Here is a 21,735-nt window from a genome sequence, read left to right on the forward strand (position 1 = left end):
CATAATTGCCCTGTGTGTATAGGGGCTCCCATTGCGCATGGCACAGTTATGCGTATATCGGCAGTGTGCGATTTACTAGAAAATTTTGGAAAAATAAGCTCCTTTGTTACTATCATTAATAGTTTATTAGCGACAGTTTATCACGAAGGGGTCGTTGGGCGAGACATTTGATCAATTTATTTCAAAACTGTTGTAGAATCGTTAAAACATTAATTGTATTTTGACAGAGCAGTGGGAACAGACTCTTGATATATGGTCGGTAAGTCAGACCGAACTAAGTGACATTATATTAATTTCGCAAACAGAATCTCTCCCCACTTGCGAACTTGCAACTTGCTTCCCGTTGTTGTAGAACCTATAATAACAAAATGAAATAGTCTTGATCAATTTAACGAGATCGGAGTACCTGTCGAACAACGATGGGACAGAATGGCTCTAGAGAAAAGCGACGACTACGTTCATCTTAACCCTTAAATTCATGAAACTCATTTTTCCTTGGTATTCATTTTTCTGGATGGATACGATATATACCTCTAGTTAAGGCTTTAGATCACGGAGTTCGGTATGTTGCCAAATGGCAACAGTATGCATTTAAGGGTTAAATTGCCTGCGCAGAGGGCTGAAAAATAACACATAGTGGCCATTGATCTATGGGAGTAGTGAAGGGCTTGGCCCATGCCACCATAATCTGTATTCAAGTAGTTGATTTGCTAGGGCTCCACGAGAGATCCAATTGGCTGGACTCAACTCATTGGGAACATGCGATCATTCGATCAAACACTGAATTACCACACGATTTGAGACGAAAGCCTTCCAGGTGTTTGATGGCGATTTGATCCAATGGAGCACAATCATAGAATCAGTAGGTGATTAGTTTCGAATACTCGGTTGTTCGGCGAAGGTGGTCGATCAGTTGGTTTCCCAAGAATGCGGCTCAAAGTTCCAGTCTAAGAATTGTCTGCTTTCGTAGCGGAGCGACCACACTACTTAGCGCCGCCTACATGGTCCTCTCCCAAATTCTTTGCCGCCGATTGTCACCATTTGCAAGGGAGTTCGTGGGGCACTACCAAGCGGGATTCATGAGTTGCCGCGCCACCACGGATCAAATATTCGCGATTCAGCAGGTTCTGCAGAAGTGCTGCGAATACAACGTGCCCACACATCATTTACTCATCGATTTCAAATCGGTGTATGACATAATCGATCTAAATCAGCTATGGCAGATAATGCACGAGTACGTTTTTTCGGATAAGCTAACACGATTAATCAAAGCGGCGATGGATCGGGTGATGTGCGTTGTTCGAGTACCAGAGACACTCCCGAACCCCTTTCAATCTCGCAGAGGGTTACGGCAAGGTGATGGTCTATCGTGCCTACTGTTCAACATTGCGTTAGAAGATGTAATAAGGGGAAGCGGGGATAGACACGAGTGGCGCGATCTTCAGGAAGTCCGTCCAGCTTCTTAGCTTTGCCGACGACATTGACATAATGGCTCAGAGCTTTGAGGCGATGTCGAATACGTACATCAGACTGAAAAAAGGATTGGACTTGCCATCAACGTTTCGAAGACAACATACAGGAGAGCAAGAGGTTCTAGAGACGACAATGTGAATCTCCCATCCCGAGTTTAGATTAACGGTGACGAAGTCGACGACGAATTCGTGTATTTAGGCTCACTGGTAACCGCTAACAATGATACCAGCAGAGAAATTCAGAGACGGATCTTGGCGGGAAATCTACTTTGGACTCCGAGGACGCTCCGGTCGAACAAAATTCGCCGCCGCACGAAGTTGATTATCTACAAGACGCAGATTAGACCGGTGTTCCTCTACGGCCACGAGACCTGGACTATGCTCGTAGAAGACCAACGCGCCCTTGGAGTTTTCGAACGAAAGGTATTGAGTACCATCCATGGGGGCGTGCAGATGGAAGACGGAACGTGGCGCAGGCGAATGAACCATGAGTTGCATCAAGTGCTAGATGAACCATCCATCGCACATACCGTAAAACGGGGGAACATTGATCAGTTTTTCTTCATTTTTTCGAATAACTTTCTTCAAATCAGGTAGATGTAACTGTTTGCATTTTTTAAACAAGTACTGGTAGCCATAGATTGAAAACGTCCAAACTGTTTGGTAATTTATTTCGTTTTACTATAAAAATAAAATAAATTTGTTGTAAATTTTCATTCGTTGTTTTTGGGGTAACTTTGATCAGCAAAATATGTGTATCAAAATAAGAAATAACGCTCCAAATGTTGTGTAAATTGCATATCTGCAGGCGATTTCATGGCCCGACATTGTGTCGTCTCGTAAGAAAACAAAATTGCCTGGAAGGATAAAAACGATTTTTATCGAACTTTTTCGGGAAAATAGTCGAAATAAAATAGTTAGCAATAAAAATCTCAGAATTTTTAGATAAATTATTGGGAAAAAATATTTACGGTTGAAGTTGGTTGATTTCATTAATATACAAGCAATTGTTTGAACAGATTGAAACGATGCATGAAAGTTGTATCATTTTCAATTTGAATTAGTGTTCATAAAAGGTACATCAAATGACAAAGTAATCGTTGCCGGTAGATGCTGAACATGTTTAGAATGTGATTTGCATTTTGTTTCGATGATTTTGTTCGAAGGAATCATCTTATTGTACATTACTGAAAACGTCTCATTTGATCAAATTTACCCCGGTGATCAAAGATACCCCGTTTTATGGTACCGCAAAAATAGGACGTTTGCGGTGGGCTGGACACGTCGTAAGAATGTCTGAAGATGGTTCTTGAGGACGACCCTACAGGAACAGGGCGCACAGCGAGCACAGGCTAGCGACAAGCAGCAATGGACCGAGTGGAGTGGAGACGGCTTCTGCATACCGCAAGAGATAACAAGGCTCTAGCCTGAGCGGTAAGTACGTAGCGGAGCGTCACGAGCTTTGGAAGTAAGTAATCGTGAGTGAGACCCTCCAGTCTCACATGGTGAAACAACGTAGACGCAACATCCTTCGCTTGAACGCGTCACAAAAGCAGTGTATATTCGCGTCTGGCGTTGAATAATACCAGAGGTGGAATTTCTGTTGAACGAAGTAGGTGTATATCTGAGCGGTAGTTCGTCTGCCCAAACACTGTGTTCCTCTGATAGCTTCTCATCCCATGTCATGTCATGTTTTTGCCCAGAGTGTATGTTTTTGCGTTTAAAGGTCCGACAAGGTCAAGCGGATCGAAAAGACATTTTGCAAACGACAACCCGTTTAGTGACTACATCCAACTCTTGCATTGCTGGTATTTTGAATTTGAACGACAGGCCGAGTGTTTTCACCGCAACTGACCGATCGATTTCCAATGCGAGAGCCGATTCCCATAGCTCCGGAGGAATACTTGAGGGTACGGATGGGTCATTGGATGCCAACATTCTAAGAACGAAACCGGTTAATTTCAGCATCTACATTACTTGTTGACAAGCATTGCTACGCACATGATGGTCAAAATAGCTTGACAGCACATCGTCAAAATAAGTCCCCAAAAAGAAGATTTATTTTCAAAAAGGCACTAAAAGATGGAATGGTTTAAAATCGTCTTCAATGTACCAAGTTAATGATGCGAACGGTAGAGTTACCATTAATTTTCCTACGTATGATGCACGGTTACATTGATCTGAAAATGCTCGAAACGGAATGTTTTGTTTCCACATCATATTTCGAATAAGCTTATTTCCATGAAGATTTAGCAAAGATGCTAGTAGATGCTAGTGCTGTATATTTTTCGATTTTGGATTTTCGTATCATTCGCGGAATCTTTTAAACGATAGTACTCGTTAAAAAGATTCCGTACCATTAAATATCTAACAGTTTTTAAAAGATTTGAATGACACAATAATACTTCTTGATAAAATAATAAAAGGGTTTTAAGCTTACCTTTGGCCAGGTTTTGCGCACATCTCAGCATAGTATTTAATTTTCGGTTCTGTACCACTGGTACGCAGTGTAATAACCGCGCCATTCTCGAACGAAAATGTTATCATCTGTGAGCTTTTGCTCGACGGCAGTAACGCTATTCCATCCTCCTGGGAGGAATCATACCCGGTGGTAAGATCTCGAACTGATAAGATTGCATACTTTTCACCACCAATCGTTTTCGGATAGCCATGGTTGGTTCCTTCCATGGTCCGAATTCGATCGAATATACGTTCAATCACCACCGGATCGTAGCAAAAATGGTAAGATGTTACCGTGCAGTGATAGCCGTAGATATCATACAATTCGTTCAATTTGTCTGCGAGAGATTGGTTGCTAGTAGCTCGCAGATAGCAAACCATTGTTGCAAGCTGACAGGCGGCACTAACGCCGTCTTTATCTAGTACGGTTGGAGTGCACATGAAACCGATGGCTTCCTCGAATGCGAATAGTACGGTTTTACCTTGAGTCATAAGGTTGACCGATTTATTACCTGCATATAAAATATATTATTTGATGTATGGTTTCGATATTTATACTGTACCTACCCATCCATTTGAATCCTGTCAACGTTTCCTCAAAGTTTAAACCATCGATGTTCGCTATTGATCGGCACATTTTGGAACTAACCGTACTAGCTAATAAATAGCAATCCTTCAAACTCTTGTCAGGATACTGTTCACGATAACATCTTATTGACCACCAGCCTAGCAACGAACCCAGTTCATTGCCGGTAAATACACGCCATTCACCGGTGCTAAAATTATATTTACATTTTGTTGGCTTTATCTATAATAATCCTAAAAAGTTACCTCGAGTTCTTTTCAGCACATGCTAACCGATCAGCATCCGGATCGTTCGCCAATATCACATCACAGTTTGACTCATTTGCCAGTTTCATCGATAGCACCAAGCTGGACTTTCCTTCCTCTGGGTTGGGAAATTTAACAGTAGGAAACTCGGGATCCGGATCCCGTTGTTCGTTGACTGCTATCACCGGTTGTAGTCCTACGGTTTTAAAGCCTCGTTCTACGAATGGATACCCAACACCGTGCATTGCTGTGTACACAAATCGTTGCGTACTTTTGCAATTGTAATCGGTTACAAAAATTTTCGGAACGTTGGCTGCTAGTTTTTCGAAGTACAGCTTATTCATCTCATCGTATGGATCTTTCAGTTGCTCTGATTTTAACAAATCTAAGTTCCAAGATGATTCTAGCGGACTATAGAAACAAATTTTGATCTATTACTTTAAGAAACTAGCAAAGAAGATATATGCAATCACGAAATATATGAGGACTTACACCAAACTTTGCAGAATATGGGCCTGGATGTTTTTATCGTGCGGTGAAATAATCTGAGCGCTGTTAGTCCAGTACACTTTGTAGCCATTGTCTTCTTTGGGATTGTGAGAGGCGGTTACCATGATACCGGCTAAACACTGCAACTCCTGTACAGCGAACGGCACGAATGGTGTGGCTACAGTCCGGCTGTATAACCACACGGGGATGCCCGCGGTCAGAAAAACGCAAGCACTTAGCTCAGCGAATCTGTAAGACGGGGTAATAAAATACATGTTAATTATTTTGGAAGGTACATACGTGCAAAAGGATCTCCGCGCGCTCTGTGAAACTGAATACGCGGATTCCTAGCAAAACATTTCTAAATTTACTCACTGGGCTACTCTTCAATGAACCGTTGAACATTGGTTATATATTGGTTTGATAAACCTACTTTTCTGATGAAACTGATTTTAACTAGATTTTTTAAATTCCTCCATTTTTCGTTTCGAAAGATGTTTTACGAATTTAAGGGGAATAGGAGTTTTGTTTTCCTAAGAAATCCATTTTTTTTCTAGGAATAAATTTCGAAACCGACCCAAACAAACCAATGTTGTAAAAATAAATAAAATTTAATGATTTAAAAAAAGTCGAGATGATTCATTCCTACGGTCAGCGAAGCGTTAAAGCCCTTAGACCTTATGTAGACGCTCTCACACATCAACAGCAGTTTTGATGGAATGTGTGCATGTGTGAGAAATGCATCCAACTCATCCCGATGAAACGATGACGTGACGATGGGGCTTGCTCCACTGGCGATAGCTGGTGTAAGGCATGCATCGCACTGAAACAAGAACATGAACCAATCCGATCTCTACCTATACTACTGTAAGCTTGCAGATCACATCACTAAAAACGGATTTAATCCACCTAGCAGTAAGATTTAACTCCTTCTCTAGGACGAACCATCAACCGAATTTGTGTCGATAATGCTGCTATTCTTGCAGCAAATGCCAAACTGAAAGCATCTTGTTCCCCGGGTCCAGATGGTGTTCCCTCGATTTTTGTCAAAAAGTGCATCAGCGGCTTCTTGATCCACTTCGGCGAGTCTTCGAGCTATCACTCACTACTGGTACATTCCCTTCCTACTGGAAAGCAGCGCACATGTTTCCAGTTCATAAAAAAGGAAACAAATCGAACATTGATAATTATCGGGGAATCTCGTGTTTAAGTGCCGTATCAAAACTATTCGAGCTGGTTGTGTTATATCCTATTTTCTTTCACTGCTAACACTACATTGCAGACGACCAACACGGTTTCCGCCTAACCGATCGACAACGACAAACCTGCTCTCGTCCACAACATATGTAATGGATGGATTCGCTGACGGATTGCAAACCGATGCTATTTACATGGACCTATCTACGGCCTTCGACAAAATCAACCACGATATCGCAATATCCTCGGGATTCATGGACACCTTCTGGGCTGGTTTCGTTCCTACCTCGATGGAAGGCAACTCCAAATCAGCATTAAGGACTGTCTATCTGCACCCTTCTTCGCTACATTCGGCATACCACAAGGAAGCCATCTCGGTCCAGTAATATTCCTCCTCTACTTTAATGACGTCAATATCACATTACAAGGACCCCGCCCTTTTTTCGCCGACATGAAATTTTTTAAACAAATACGGGATAAAACCGATGCCGAGCTTCTTCAGAGGGAACTGGACAGCTTTAGTACGTGGTGTGATCTAAACAGAATGGTTTTAAACCCGAGCAAATGCTCAATCGTTACGTTCACGCGGAAACGCCATCCGACTCAGTTTAACTACCATTTATTCGGCTCGAGCATTTCAAGACACTCTCACATCAAAGATCTCGGAGTCATCGTGGATTCGGCAATGACATTCAAACCACATACTTCATACATCGTGGATAAGGCATCACGACAGCTTGGGTTCATCTCCCGAATAGCGAAAAGCTTCAGGGACGTATATTGTCTTAAATCGCTTTACTGCGCATTGGTCCGCTCAACGTTAGAATATTGTTCTGCTGTTTGGAATCCGTACTACCAGAACGGGATTGACAGAATCGAGGCTGTCCAACGCAGGTTCATACACTTCGCTCTTCGGCGTCTCCCATGGCGAAACAGATTTCAGCTGCCGAGCTATGAAAAAATACACCTAGATACACTCAGCATTCGGAGGGAGTTCGTCTCGGACTTACTCTCTGCCAGAGTGGATTGCCCTACAATACTCGGACGTCTGGATCTTCAAGCCCGCGTTCGAGCTTTACGTAATAACTCTCTTCTGCGAGTTCCGTTCAGGAGAATCAACTGTGGTTGCCAGAGCGCTGTTACCGGACTCCAGCGAATTTTTAACAGTGTGGCGACGGCCTTTGACTTCAACCGGACGCGGAATGCGATAAAAGCGAAAATGTTGGCAATTTTAAAATATAATTAGTTTAAGCAACCACCATTGGGGCCAAGGGGCGTGTTGGTGAAGGTAATAAACATAAACATGAGATACTTCTGATACATATCACTGTTGGATAATTCATTAGTTTGCAAAACTCACGCGAATTTGGCACCCAATTAGACGTGAGATGAACACTGTTTTGAGTCATGCACCGAGAAAATCTCGAAAAAACTGATTAAATTAATAAAATAAATAAATCAAATTATTCAGCTGAAATGAAAATTGAATAATACTAAATTGTATCGAACTAGCAAAATTAATTAAATAAATGAAAAGAATGACTAGAGAATTTTTTGAATTTTAGTGTCTAACTAGTTCCAATTCGGTGCTGGTTTGGGCATTCTAATTGCATTAAGTTAGTTACTGACGAGGAGAGTCCAAAATACAAAAAAACCTGCTTCAAAAATAACTATCTAATAATAACAATCTAATTAATACCCCAATCCATTTATAACATTGAATAGGATAAAGTGCCTATTTTGACCCTATTATGGAGGGTTCCACAATATTGCATTAATTACACTAGTTTACAAGAAAAATAAAGTTGCGAGAAAAAGTGTTTTCTAGACTATTTTTGCGTCGCTGAACACGAAAATCATTGTCATTTTTATTCTCTCGAAGAATCGTTTTCGAGATTTTTTTCGAAAAACGCGCCTTTACGTATATTTTTACATTTTGCTCTATATCTTACGCATAAAAATCTGATCGGGAAAATAGTACATACAGTTCAGAAGGTACTGATTTACCCTTTCCAAAAATAAATAGTATGTGTAGACCACATGGAAATTCTTTTGGGGTTACTTGCAACCAAAGTCGGAAAAGGCGAAATTTTTGACCATTTTTGAAAATTACACATTATTTTTTTCTTTTATAAGAAACATTTTTTTTCATATTCTCAGAATCAAATGTTACAGATAAATTATTCACACGAATTTTATGCTTAACGATCACAAAAACTGGAGGAAAAATGCGGATGTAATGAGGCACTTAGCAGACATAGCAGACTTTCTAATTTTCACCGAATCACACTTTCGGTCGAAGACAACGTCACGAAAAGCCGTCAAAAAGCTCCTGCTTCAGCATCGGTGTTGAAAAAAAACTTTTTCAGATCGTCTATTGGCTCAACGCACGAGCTTAACCCTCCGGTATTCACGCGAATGGCTCCAAAAATAAGCACCGCTGATGCTCAAACGTGATTTTGCTGGAGCTTCCTAAAGGGTTACATCACAGTGGAATTTAAAAAAAATAGTATTTTTATTTATTGGTATAAAATTTAGTTTAGGATGTTATAAATGATATCCAAAATAAATGGAAGACAACAACAATATATAAATGTTCAAATTTTCAATTCTAATGCAACGCTTCTTATGTATACCCCGAGTGTACCGAAAACTTTAACCGCGTTTTCTCGAAACCACATTTTTTCAGCTGGCACAGCATATTCGAAATTGATTTCTCCAGTGACGTACGTTTTATTTTTTTATTGCTTAATTTTTTTACTATTTTGTGACGATTTTCATGATCTCGGCCTTTTTTCCTTCAAAAGTGCGCCATTTCGCGAAAAAATCAAAATGTCGAAAAAATCCTCGTAAGTCGCTACCTTTTGTCATAAGGAATTAGAAAAAGTTCAGCTTTTCGTTCGTTCTAGATCAAAAATTACGGTAGATATTTTTCCGGCCGTGGACCCCTTCGAAAAAAAAGCGCACATGGGGCAAAATGCTTCGCAGCCGCCATCTTGTAATGGAATAACTCGAAAAAAATATTTTATGTGATTCATTACGTACTTTGTTGCGTCAAGAAAAACTCCCAAAATGTGTCTATTTTTTCGTGCTCTACGGGTGTTGTACGAGATACAATGTCGCGACATTTAGAAGGTTAACAAATTCATGGATTTTTCAATATATTTGTAAAAACGATAATGAAATACAAATCATGTTCATCGAATCCTGCGCACGCAATTTACCAGTGCGGACTCGGATTCTTTTTCTTGCTAGCGGGGCGTTTTCAGCATCCCTTGATAATACCTGTAGTTCGTTTGGTCCGCACCTTCGAATATCTTTTTCGATGAAAACATGTCATTGAATGAGAAATAATCCCAAGAATTTCCGGCTGAAATTTTTTAAACATAAGCTACCAAAATTTTCAACGGGAAAAATCAAAGTAACAATATTTGTTGGATCACATTCGAAGAAGTATAATTTTTGAACAATGCAACAATACTTGGTTTCATGGGAAACAACACAATTTGAAATGCGTGTCAATTGATTGATGGATCAGGCTATTGGGTTTTTGTAAAAACTGTATCATAGTTTAGTTGATGAACATGTTTATCAAACCTTGAAAATAATTGTTTTTCCAAAGGCATGTTAGGGGTCATCCATATACCACGTGGACAATGTAGGGGTGGGTAGGGGTTACAAGAAAGTCAATGCTTGTCCACGGGGAGGGGGGTGGGGGCATCGGAAATGTCCACGTGAACTTTTCATTATATTTTTGTCTTTTATGAGAAAATGAAATAAATTTGTATCGTCATTGGTGTGAGCGCTTACCTTCAGATTTTGAAATAGTCAAAATGCTTATAACAGCATAGTGTATGATGGTAACTATCATCAAAAAAGGCAGCGGAAATCGAGCGAAATGAAATCTTAGAAAAAAAAATCTGTCTGTCTCATTTGATTCAATCTTCTGTGACTTGGTGAAATACTACTAATTTTGGATTAGATGAATCTTTAAAACGAAAATATAAAAGATCATAATGTCGTTCAGAAGTGACGTATTTTCATAGAAACTTCACAAAAAACTAAAGAAGTGTATATTTTGTGGTTGAAGTTTGAACGATTTTTAAGTCCTTCTTCGCCATAGCAGTCTAACACATACGCAAATTTTCTGAAAACCAAATTTTTATTAAACTAACCGAAAAAAATGTGGAAAGTCCACGTGGACATCGTAGGGAGGAGGTAGGAGTACAGCAATTGTCCACGCTTGTCCACGGAGTGGGAGGAAGGGTTGAAAACGAAGGTTTTTGTCCACGTGGTATATGAACGGCCGCTTAAGAGTTTTCCTTTGTGGCGAAGATGAACAGGACAAAAGATTCCATCTTGTGCAGTAATTGATATTCGTGTGAATAATTTCTCTGTCACATTAGATTCTGAAAATATGAAAAAATAGTTTTCTTATAATAAAAAATCTGAGCAAAAATTAATGAAAAGTGCACAAAAACACGTTTTTTGGGAAAAACAACTCGAAAATACTTCTTTGAAACAGAAATTGAGTGTTAAGATATTCGTGTACTTCTCGAAACTTAATTTTTTGTAAACTAGTGTAATCTTATATGAAATCAAAGGATAGGGGGACCCGGGGCTATTAAGACAGCGGGGGTAATTCGGACCCCCTCGATTTCTCAGAAAATCGTACGACTTTCTGACTGTCGTACATATTTGTGGAACCGCTATTTTTAAACGTTAATTTTGACAGCAGAATCCAATTCTTTGATTTCTTTTAGAAAGGAGATACAGCGTGTTTAATTTTTTTGCCATCTTCAAAACAAAAATCACTATAATTCTAAAACTCTGATTAAAGCAACAAATAAAAGTGAAAAAAATAAAGTATTTTAGAAAACTTGAGGTTCTTATTCTATGGAATGATTTTTGTTTGGGTGAACACACAGATATTTTCAAGACGCGCACCGCTTTTGTGCGAAATGAGCGTACGAGGTTATTCGGACCCTCTATTCTATCAAACACCCTCCAGCGGCTTGCGGTTACGCAGGTGATTGCACACGGCACAGCAAAGACAATACATGATGCGCCAATCGACAGCTGTGACTAACCAGATTAAGTTTTTGTAACGGAATTTATTTATTTTTTTGCTTCTTAAGGAGTTTCTCTAATAAATATTTCATAGGTAAATATAATTACATTGTACAAAAAACAATAAAATATTGACGGTCTGGATTGCCCCGTAGGGAATTCCGAATTACGCCTACATTGTAAAAGGATGTAAAAACGTAGAGTTTTGCAAATCGCCACCTAGCGCTGCCATGGAGTGGTGCAAATGAAAATTTATGGCACCAAAATGGAGCTTAGGCTTCAAACTAACAATTAGGACTTTTGACCGATTATTTTTTTCACATCTATCCACTTAAAAGGACGATTTGCTTGGGTAGGTCCGAATAGCCCCGGGTTCCCCTGTGTGTGAAAAGCAAAACGATTTTCACTCAGTGCGCCATAACATCAACAGTTTTCGTCAGATTTTCCTGATCTTAGGTTTAAAATTCACGTGAAAAATCACAAATGATTTTAAAGGATTTTTTTTCTGAGTAGTTTTTTTTAATGAAAAATCAACTAAAAATGATTAACTCTCTAAAAATATATTTCTTAACTTTGGTCATAATTTTAATATTTAATTTAATAGTTTGGAACATTTTTGGAATAGACACATCAATACCTTTCAGTTCGGTTTCTCATCTCGCTCAGTCCAGACGCTAGAAATCGCTCCGCTGCTGCAGGGCAAGTAATCAAATTTACCCGCGCGCCGCTTGGTCTATTTGCAAAAGCAAAAATTGGTTCCTTCTACATAGTGTGTGAAACGTGAACAAACAATGAGTGACAATACAAACCAAGAGTACGTCCCGTTGCGGGCAAACTGTGTTGCTGTTGACTACTCGAAATGTCCGGTAAGACCATCAATTCTTGAAGTGGAGCAAATGTTGAAGCTCAACGTAGCAGAAGTTAATGCGATGCAATTCCACCATTCACGTCATGTGGTACTGATTATGTTCAAAAACATTAGTCAAGCAGAATCATTCGCTTCCCAGAACAACACGAAACACGTCGTCGAATGTAATGACATTTTATACAGTATCCTGACGTATATAGATGTTGACAGTATTGAAATAAGGATACATAACCTGGCACCACGTACTAGCTCCTCCGTTATCAAAAAAATCATACGGAGAGGTGAATAGTGTTACGGAAGATACTTGGAGGAACTTCTTCCCAGGACTCCGTAACGGCGTTCGTATGGTGAGAATGCATCCGACAAAACCTATTCCCTCTTACTTGACTTTTACATGCACATCACCTCGACGTGTTGAGTATTCTCGACGAACACTAATCACGTACCTAGGGCAAATTCCTACATGCCAGTATTGTGATCAGCCGCTACACCACAGAAAACCTTGCGCAGAGACTTCTAAGGAAATTCCACCTGCTACGACCAAAACCGGTATGCAATCATCGTATGCTAAACCACAACCGGTTGTTAATCCAACGACTGCGGACCAGACAGTAACAAACACCAGCTCAACAACGATCTGGCTCAGTACCACCAAACCAACTGTCATTTCAAACAGCGAAGTAACAACGATTACACCAAATATCTCTAAACCAACAACCAACACCAGCAATAAAGAATCAAATACCGATGACGAAGGATTTACAACAGCGACCCGTAAGTACAAGAAACAAACAAGAACATCGGACCATGAATATCATGAATGCAGTACCGATGACGACATGGACGTGATCGAAAATGCAAGAGAAAAGGGACCGAATGACCCCCAAGGTGCGGAAGATGGCGCACCCTATGTTTCACCGCCAAAGAACAGGATGTTATCATCCAGCAGTTGCGTCAGCAAGACCCGATGGACACATGAAAGCTAATTTTAATTTTTACATATTGTAAAAATCTTAAAAGACCCACGGGTGAGTTGATTATGTGGATCGGAAGATTTATTCCTGAGATATTGACTAATAACTGTAAAAACTGCTCAACACAAGTTTTTCAAAAAAATCTCAAAAACGATTCTTTAAAAAAGAAAATGGATATTACTTTCGTGTTCAGCGAAATCAAAATCATTAATTCGGCGCCTTTGTATTGTTCTTAAGAATCAATATACGTTGCGTTGTGACGATGATTTCGGAGGGTTGCACACTGACTTCATCATGTTTGAATGCTGATTATCTAATAAGAGTTGCTTAGGAAGTGGTCAGAAGGAATTCATACCAATCTGACCCATATCAAAGCCTCAACAGCATGATAGCCATCATTGTCGGCCGCCCCCATCTCCATCGTTCACGGGGAAGGATAAAGGATAAGGGATAAACGGAAAGCGTAAAACCTACTTAACGGAAGGTAGACGACTCATCAGGCTCTTCCATAGGTGTCGCGGAGTTTAGAAGGGTATAAGGGCTAGGATTCGCTCCAAGCAAGCGATGCGACCTGTAAAGCATGGTTTATTACGTAGTAGTTTAGTTGGTTTTCGAGAACACGGTCACTCAAAAAAAAAGATCTTGTTTAGTTTTTGGTTCGTTTTAAACTTTGAGTAGCCGGCTACCGAGAGTATCCTGTTTTCTTAACAAAAGCAATTTGAGCTCCACACACCCGGCCGTGGGAGTATTGCCTAGGAAAGCTAATCTTATCTGCGTAATGGGCCAGTTCATTATTGCGACAGTATTCGAAAAAAATCGCTATTCCTTTTTCTACGTTATATTAAGGTTGGACAGAGAAAGGGTAAAATTCGCAAACGAAAAAAGCAGTTTTTTTCCACACCGTATGTCAGATCTTCATAAAAATCAATCAGCGGTACACACCAAAAAATAATGAAATTTAAACGACATGTAAATCAATACGAATGTAAACATACAAAGATTGAATCAAAAATTTGATTGAAAATTACGTTAAAATCAATTGGAGCATCAAACAGCATACAATTTTACACTTTCTTTCGTGTAATATTACATGTCATTCATTTTACAGCAGTATTCGAGTAAAATACATTGAAGTGCATTGGTTTTCCGTTTAAAGTAACTGTAATTTTCAATCCACGTGTAAAATTATAATAAAATTCGTTGAAGAAAGCACGACAAGTCGTGTGTATTTGTGGTGGAACTTAATTTTATATTTTTATTCATGCTCCAAATATGTGCATGAAAATAAACTTAAAATTACAAAATATTTTTTTCTGTGTACTGTAACAACTTTCTACATACGCTGATTGATTTTTATGAAGATCTGACATACGGTGTGGAAAAAAAACTGCTTTTTTCGTTTGCGAATTTTGCGCATTCTCTGTCCAACCTTAATTGGGTTGAAAACTACCGAGTCACACGTTGTACAGAGTTTTGATTCATAAAAACAGACGCCGCGAATTTTCAGTACGTATTGAGCCTTGATCATCGATATTAGTCGAGTTGAAGTCTTATTGGGGCTGATTTCCGAACAACTATTTATTGAGAAAAAATATTAGTCGTTGTATACAAATCGAACTTACAAAAGAAAACCAAGTAATAATTTTTGAGCTGCCCAAAATAACCATTAACTGTACCGAAAGATTCACTTTGCAAGACAGACACAGTAGCGGCTCCACGCGCGCGTCGTTTGTCCCCCTTCCCTGTCAACATACGACCACAGATCCTAGACGATCTTCACTAATGCCTCTCCCGCTCGAAACGAAACGGAGACAGGCTCCAATCCGTCAACCTGTCGAAGTGAACGAGTTGACAGCGGTTGGAGATAGAACCCGACCCAGTCTAGAGTTTAAGCAAAAACGACAAAAAAAAGCCTGTACCCCGGTTGGCACCGCGGGGTGGTAAGGGATAGGAGTTCTGTGTCAGAGGTGAATGGCGACATGGCTTGAGAATTGTGAAATTCTTCTGATTGAGCGCAGCGAAAACTCTACTCGAGCGGCCCAATTATGACATTACCATTTGAACCATTGAGCAAAGATGGCAGACGCTGCTCTCATCGAAGGCTTCAAATGATTAGAGTGATAATAGAAACAGGGTAAAAATAGGCTCATTGCTCTACATACTCTTTTAAAAATGTTTTTTATAAATATTAGTCATCCCTAGAAACTATATAAAACGACAAAAAACTTAATTTTTATCATTTGACGGAGTTGGATTGAAAAATAAAAAACGCTATATAAGCGCTCAGAATTGAAATGAATTAAATTGGAGTTGATGTAGTATTCGATTTTTGGTTACAAGACTCTCCATAGTGTAACGTTTCGTAGGAAAAACCCTTCGTCTTCAGGGGAAAGAAGGGTTTGAACATGATTAGTTATATGTTACTATGTTTCAATTGCCGTAAGGTTCTACTGTATCGATTTTGTTGGTTATTTTCGGCAAATTTAAGACTAAGAGAAACGAAAGCAATGAAATTGAAAAACAGTTTCAGTTTTATCTACCGGAATACAACTGAAACTGTCTCATCTCTGATCTGTTACAATCGAAAATTGCACGATTGAACGTAGATTTCGAGCCCACAAAACCTCCATGTTCATGATGACTGACATGGGCGTTTGAAATAGTTTCAATTCAAAAAACAAACATTAGCTTATAAAAAATATTGATAATATGCGGACCCCTTAAACCTTTTTTGATCGGGTTTCTTTTGCATATCAAACATATTCAAAATCACCATGTTGCGAAAAAGACGATTCACGATTTTTGTTTACTTTGGATTTCACGGTTAGAAAGAATTGAATTACTACATTACATACTTGAATTACTACATAAATATTTTTATGGTACATAAATATAATTAATAATGCAAAACCGATTAAAGTGGCTACAAAAGGAACTCATATGCAAGTACTTTTGTAGGACAACGGCAAATGTACTCGCATATCAGACCCACCTGTTGCTTGTTCAAGTTTTGCTTTTCTAGTGTATGGTTTTCTTTTGAATTAACGTGTCATAAAATAAAAATGCTTGTATTGTAACTGCTATTAACTGGTGTATGTCTGCATATGATGTAATAAACTGTGCGATAGTGATCCTGATAGTGAGAATATTTTAATGAATTTTAGATTCTACGACCAAATGATAGTAGTTCCGGAAATTTTTCTTTTTAGCAATTTACTTTGAATTTTAACCAATCGAAAAAATAAGAATTTTCTGCACCTTTTTGTTATGTAGAAGATCATTTTAGAATTTCCCCAATGGTCATTTTTAGAAGTCGTTATTAGCACCACCTCCGAAGTTTCAAGTAGTAATGAACTATTCACATTCCTTAACATGGTAGACAATATTGTTTTCCGTACAAATACACTATATACGAAAGTGTATATCGAGTAGGTATCAGTTAGAATAAGAAGAAGATACCACAATGAACTTAAGAAACCTTGCGATCATTTCGTTTACGATGGCCGATCAAGCAATCGTTCGAGTTGGTTGAAGATTAGTCTTCAACACCATTTCCATCTTTTAGTTAAGTTTCAATCTTTTATTTTACCTTACAATAACATTCCGGATGCATTGGGATAATTATGCTACACTACAGACAACATATTTAGCAGAAGAAAAATTCTTCATTTACTTTGAGAATAACATATCAACTGTTATGCGAGTATGGGCAGGTAAGTAGATATCCAAAAGGTCTGAATTTTAATAATTCTAAAACCCAAACTAATTTGTTAATATTGGGACATTCGTAGTACATTAACTATTATTTAAATATTGTATTTCTAGTGCATAAGTCTATCCAATAATTAATGCTTTAAAAATGATTAAAAAAGTTCTAATCGTTCTAAAAAAAATCGTGGTAATCGAGTCTAACCTTGGCAGACAAGGTGTGCATTGAAACGTTGTAGCTTGGCTCGGATCTGCACGAAAATTGTTCTCAAGGTGTTTTCCTTTATCTAAAGTCATAATTTTTGTTTTCGGTTCATAGAAAATAAAAATGTATATACACTCAGGTTTTTTTTTACGCGGGGGATACGAGCCGCGTAAATGAAAACCGCGTAAATGAAAACCGCGTAAATTTCAAAATCCGCGTAAATGAAAACCGCGTAAATTTCAAAATCCGCGTAAATGAAAACCGCGTAAATTTCAAAATCCGCGTAAATGAAAACCGCGTAAATTTCAAAATCCGCGTAAATGAAAACCGCGTAAATTTCAAAATCCGCGTAAATGAAGACCACTTAAATTTAAGAATCCGCGATAAAGGGAACCTCATTGATGGATACCGCGTAAATTCCAAAATCCGCGTAAATGAAAACCGCGTAAATTTCAAAAACCGCGTAAATGAAAACCGCGTAAATTTCAAAATCCGCGTAAATGAAAACCGCGTAAATTTCAAAATCCGCGTAAATGAAAACCGCGTAAATTTCAAAATCCGCGTAAAAAAAACCGCGTAAAAAAATACCGCGCAAAAAAAAACCGCGTAAAAAAAAACTTGAGTGTAACCCTTTAATAAAGCTAAGAAGTATTCACACGTGATTGTAGACTATAAAACAGCTTCGCATCTATACGATGCCAATTGGCGATAACAGTGCACTAACCTTTTGCTGTTGTAGCGCCCATCGAAACCCAGCACTACACCACGCGCTTTATCCACCGACGTTGGGTAACACTCCAAAATGTAGTTGCAAAGCCCTTGAGCGGATTGGACTACCACCAGATCGTTCATAGCGTTGAAACCGGCCTGCATAACACCACGGAGACCAGCCGTTCCGAATGCAAGCCGTTTCAACAACCGTCCGCTTAGAATCTTCCATTCTTGTCCTTTAACCAACGATTTTATTTCATTCAGCGTATTTTCGTTCTAAACCAGAAGGAATTTCATCAATTTATTATCGCTACGTTCAGGATGCAACATGAAACTTACCTTATCCCACTGGAGCCATTCGGAAATTTTCTGATCTAATTCCGCGGAGCCAGAATCAAATTGAATTCCATTTATTTCCATTTAAAAGTACGCGCTGGCTGAATCAAATATTATTCGATAGAAAAAAAAAGCTTCTTGACGTTCTTTTCAAATCAAGATTCGCGAATTCAAGAGCGACTGTCGTGCAAATTCCGGAGCTTGAAACACTTATCCCTATCGAGAGCGCGTTGCCGCCCGGCTTTGATGATTCTATCAGAAAATGCTGTGAATGAAACGAAAGGGAAGAGGAGACGTTAATCGCAAAATTCTATTACATATAAGATAGTGTTGGTTGGGTTTTGCTAACGTATGCACGACATTTATTGAATCTAAAGCCGGTGGAAGCAAAGCGCTTCATCCGCTTATCAATGAAAACATATTTTTCAGTTTAGATGCTTTAGCTTATTGCGCCATGGATTATATCTGTTTTTGTTTGGCTTGTTTTCAATTTCGTCATCTGCGTATCGTAATTTTTTTTCGTATGAGTACAGGCTTCATAAAATGAAAATGCATAGTTTTACTATGACCAATTGTGAAAAGGTTTCTCCTCTTTTCCTTTGACCTGAGCCATTTGTGTGATTCTTTTAGGGGTGGGGGAAGGGGGGCAGGGCAAGGGTTCCAGCAGGAAAAAATTCACTTTTCTTGTGAACTTTTTTAGAACTTTAGGTGAAGCGAATTGATCAAAACTTTTCATGCAAAAATATCGACTAGCGATTCGGCGATGAATCTTTTTACAGAACGCCTCTAAAAAACACGATTTACAACACCATTGGGAGTTAATACTGCAAATCGTGTTTTTCCAGAGACGTTCTACCAAAAGCTTCACCACTGAGTCGCTTTTTGATATTTTTGCATGAAATGATACATTATAATACAAAGTTCTAAAAGAATTCGCAAAAAAGGGATTTATTTTTTCTTGCTGAAATCATTTCCTCCCCCTTAACAAAGCTTATTCAAGACGAGCTGTCTTTAAAAAGTTTCCGACGTTTTCGAAAAACTCGTAAATTGATAGTTTTTTAACCTTTCTCAGCTCAGTGTTATATTTGGTAAGGAATGGTCTTGTGGCCTGACCAATTACTAGTAATTTTTATTTATTGAACAGGTGCCTAGCTTCCTGCCCAAGTGTTTCCATTTCCATATTTTCGTTCCACCAAAGAATAACTCTTGATTAGAAGAAAATTGTCGTGAAAAGCGGTAGTGATCCTAGTAGAGTTTGGCCCGGAGAATCCACTTTTTGGAAGCGACCTAGGTGCCTTCGGGTTTAACGTTGATTTCTCCGGTCCGAGTGAAACGAACAATTTATTTTTTTTTAACTGAATTCATTTTTTTATTTGTAGGTCTTTTACATTGGTTCAAATTTATTTTGCCTTTGTTTTAAGGTAGCCAAGATGCGTCTACAAAGTATTTCGAATTTCGTGCATGAAAGCCATAAAAAGGAAAAAATGCGACTTGCTTACTTGCTACAATTGTAGTTATACATTCCAGTAAGTCGCTTAAATTAGTTTGATAAGGTCATTTTCTTTTTATTTCATTAAAGCACCTCGATGTTGCTTATGTTTTCCGAACGGCCAAGCCAATAATTGAGCTCTGACTGTGTTATCATTGACGGCACCTACGGCGAATCCTAATTGCTTCTTTGTTCGAACCTCCCTAACGACTGAAGAGATTAATCACCGAATTCTTTGCACCCCTTAAGAATTCCCGAAAACACCGCAATAAGTTTAAAGTTCAATCAAAACGTACAAACTTCTTGAGGGTAAATAATGTACATATTACAGCAATTTAGACAGAAGTGAAATTTCCGCGATGTTTTTTTTTTAATCGCAATGGAACCAAAACACGCAACTACCCGTTACAATATATTTACGAAATTGGGGTTAGGTTTTTTGTGTTTTTCGAAATTGTAGGGAGAAGTGGGTCATCCAACCTTTCTTCTCTAAAAATGCACATACATGAAGTTGAATGTAGATCTTGGGGTTTTTGGGAGACGCTTATTACTAATTAAAAAACCTGGTAAAATCCACCTAGTAGTGTAATTATGCCCTTCTCATTCATCTAAATTATGATTCAATAGAAGGTTATGTTCAATGTAATTGTAGAAATATCTATTACATTTTGATTACACTTGGCACGTATATACAAGCGCACGATTGCCACGAACCTGATGAGTAACATGTCGAGGCTGACACACTTTAAAACAACTATTATATTTTATTAACTAAAGGAGCTACACTGTCTATGATCGCATATCAGTTCCATAAAGATAGGAAATCCCATAGAAAACGGGACAACTATGCGATCATGGGTAGTACAGACCTTTTTATTTAAAAAAAAAACTAGAAAAAAAATATTGCTTTATGTGAAAGTACAACTCCTTGAGAATGTTTTCCTAAATTTTCATAGAGATCCTAGCAATAGATCGGAACTTACAGTGCTTCGAAGCGCGTCTTGTCTACTAAGTGCAGTGGTAACTTGAAATTTTAAACTCGATTATCTCGATAGTTCGTTTTTCCATAAAATGGCTTTTCCTTGATTACAATTGCCGAAAAACTGCTCAACCGAATTGCTTTATTTTTTTCAATAGTTCGTAATTAGTTCTTCTCGTACTTTAACAATTCCATTTTTATGCATAAATGTTTGTTTCATAGATAAGATTTTTTTAATGCAATTTTTAGAACTTATACATTAATTTTTTGGGAAAATTTTCCCGTATGCAGGAAAAAATATTATTTATTCAACTAATCGTTTAGGTGCGAAGAATATTTTTGAGTTGTCGGATTTTAGTGGATATGTCGGACTTCCATCGTGATCGCAAACGTTTTAAATAAAGAAAGGTTTCGAGAAAAACGCCATAACTCCGTCAACAATCAATATATTTTTATTAACTAATGATTGTTTTCCCCTGACAAATGTACTATAAAAATACTACAACTTTGAGGTAATAAAATCATTGCTTAATACCCCTTTAAATTAATTCAAACTTTCTTAAAAAAAAGATGGGTGGGTAATGTCAGAGACATAACCGGAGTGAAGTAGAATACACTTTAGACCGGTAAATTCTGCTCTGGAATAAGCAATTTCTATGCGACTTTGTCGACTTTAGCACATTCATAGTTTATTTGGAGTATTTTTGGAATTATCAAGTTGACAATTTGCAACATTCTTTGAAAATATTGTTGAACTTTTATGAATGAAGGCACGCAAACGAGCGTTTGACCGTCGTCCTACTACCAGCATCAGAGAAGTAGCAGATCAGCATTTTTCGCTACATGGCCTGTACCAAACAAACCGCTCGTAAGTCCACCGGAGGAAAGGCTCCCCGCAAGCAGTTGGCAACAGCCCCCTGGCAACCCTATACCATCATATGGAGTT

The 21,735-nt window shown here is 38.5% G+C and overlaps 1 protein-coding gene across 2 annotated transcripts in view; it reads right to left on the reverse strand.

The window, feature by feature from the left end:
• Positions 1-21,735, reverse strand: part of LOC131682173 (phosphopentomutase) — a 207,858-nt gene that overhangs the window by 814 nt on the left and 185,309 nt on the right. For both annotated transcript variants that reach the window (XM_058963450.1, XM_058963451.1), the window contains 6 exons: positions 18,325-18,586; positions 17,999-18,261; positions 5,256-5,501; positions 4,764-5,174; positions 4,500-4,708; positions 3,913-4,444 (listed from right to left, as the gene is read on the reverse strand). In XM_058963450.1, the coding sequence (XP_058819433.1) occupies positions 3,913-4,444; positions 4,500-4,708; positions 4,764-5,174; positions 5,256-5,501; positions 17,999-18,261; positions 18,325-18,405 (1,742 nt within the window). In that variant the 5' untranslated portion in view covers positions 18,406-18,586. The remainder of the gene's footprint in view (positions 1-3,912; positions 4,445-4,499; positions 4,709-4,763; positions 5,175-5,255; positions 5,502-17,998; positions 18,262-18,324; positions 18,587-21,735) is intronic.

This window comes from Topomyia yanbarensis, chromosome 2 (assembly GCF_030247195.1).
Source record: "Topomyia yanbarensis strain Yona2022 chromosome 2, ASM3024719v1, whole genome shotgun sequence".
In the NCBI taxonomy this organism is placed as follows: domain Eukaryota; kingdom Metazoa; phylum Arthropoda; class Insecta; order Diptera; family Culicidae; genus Topomyia; species Topomyia yanbarensis.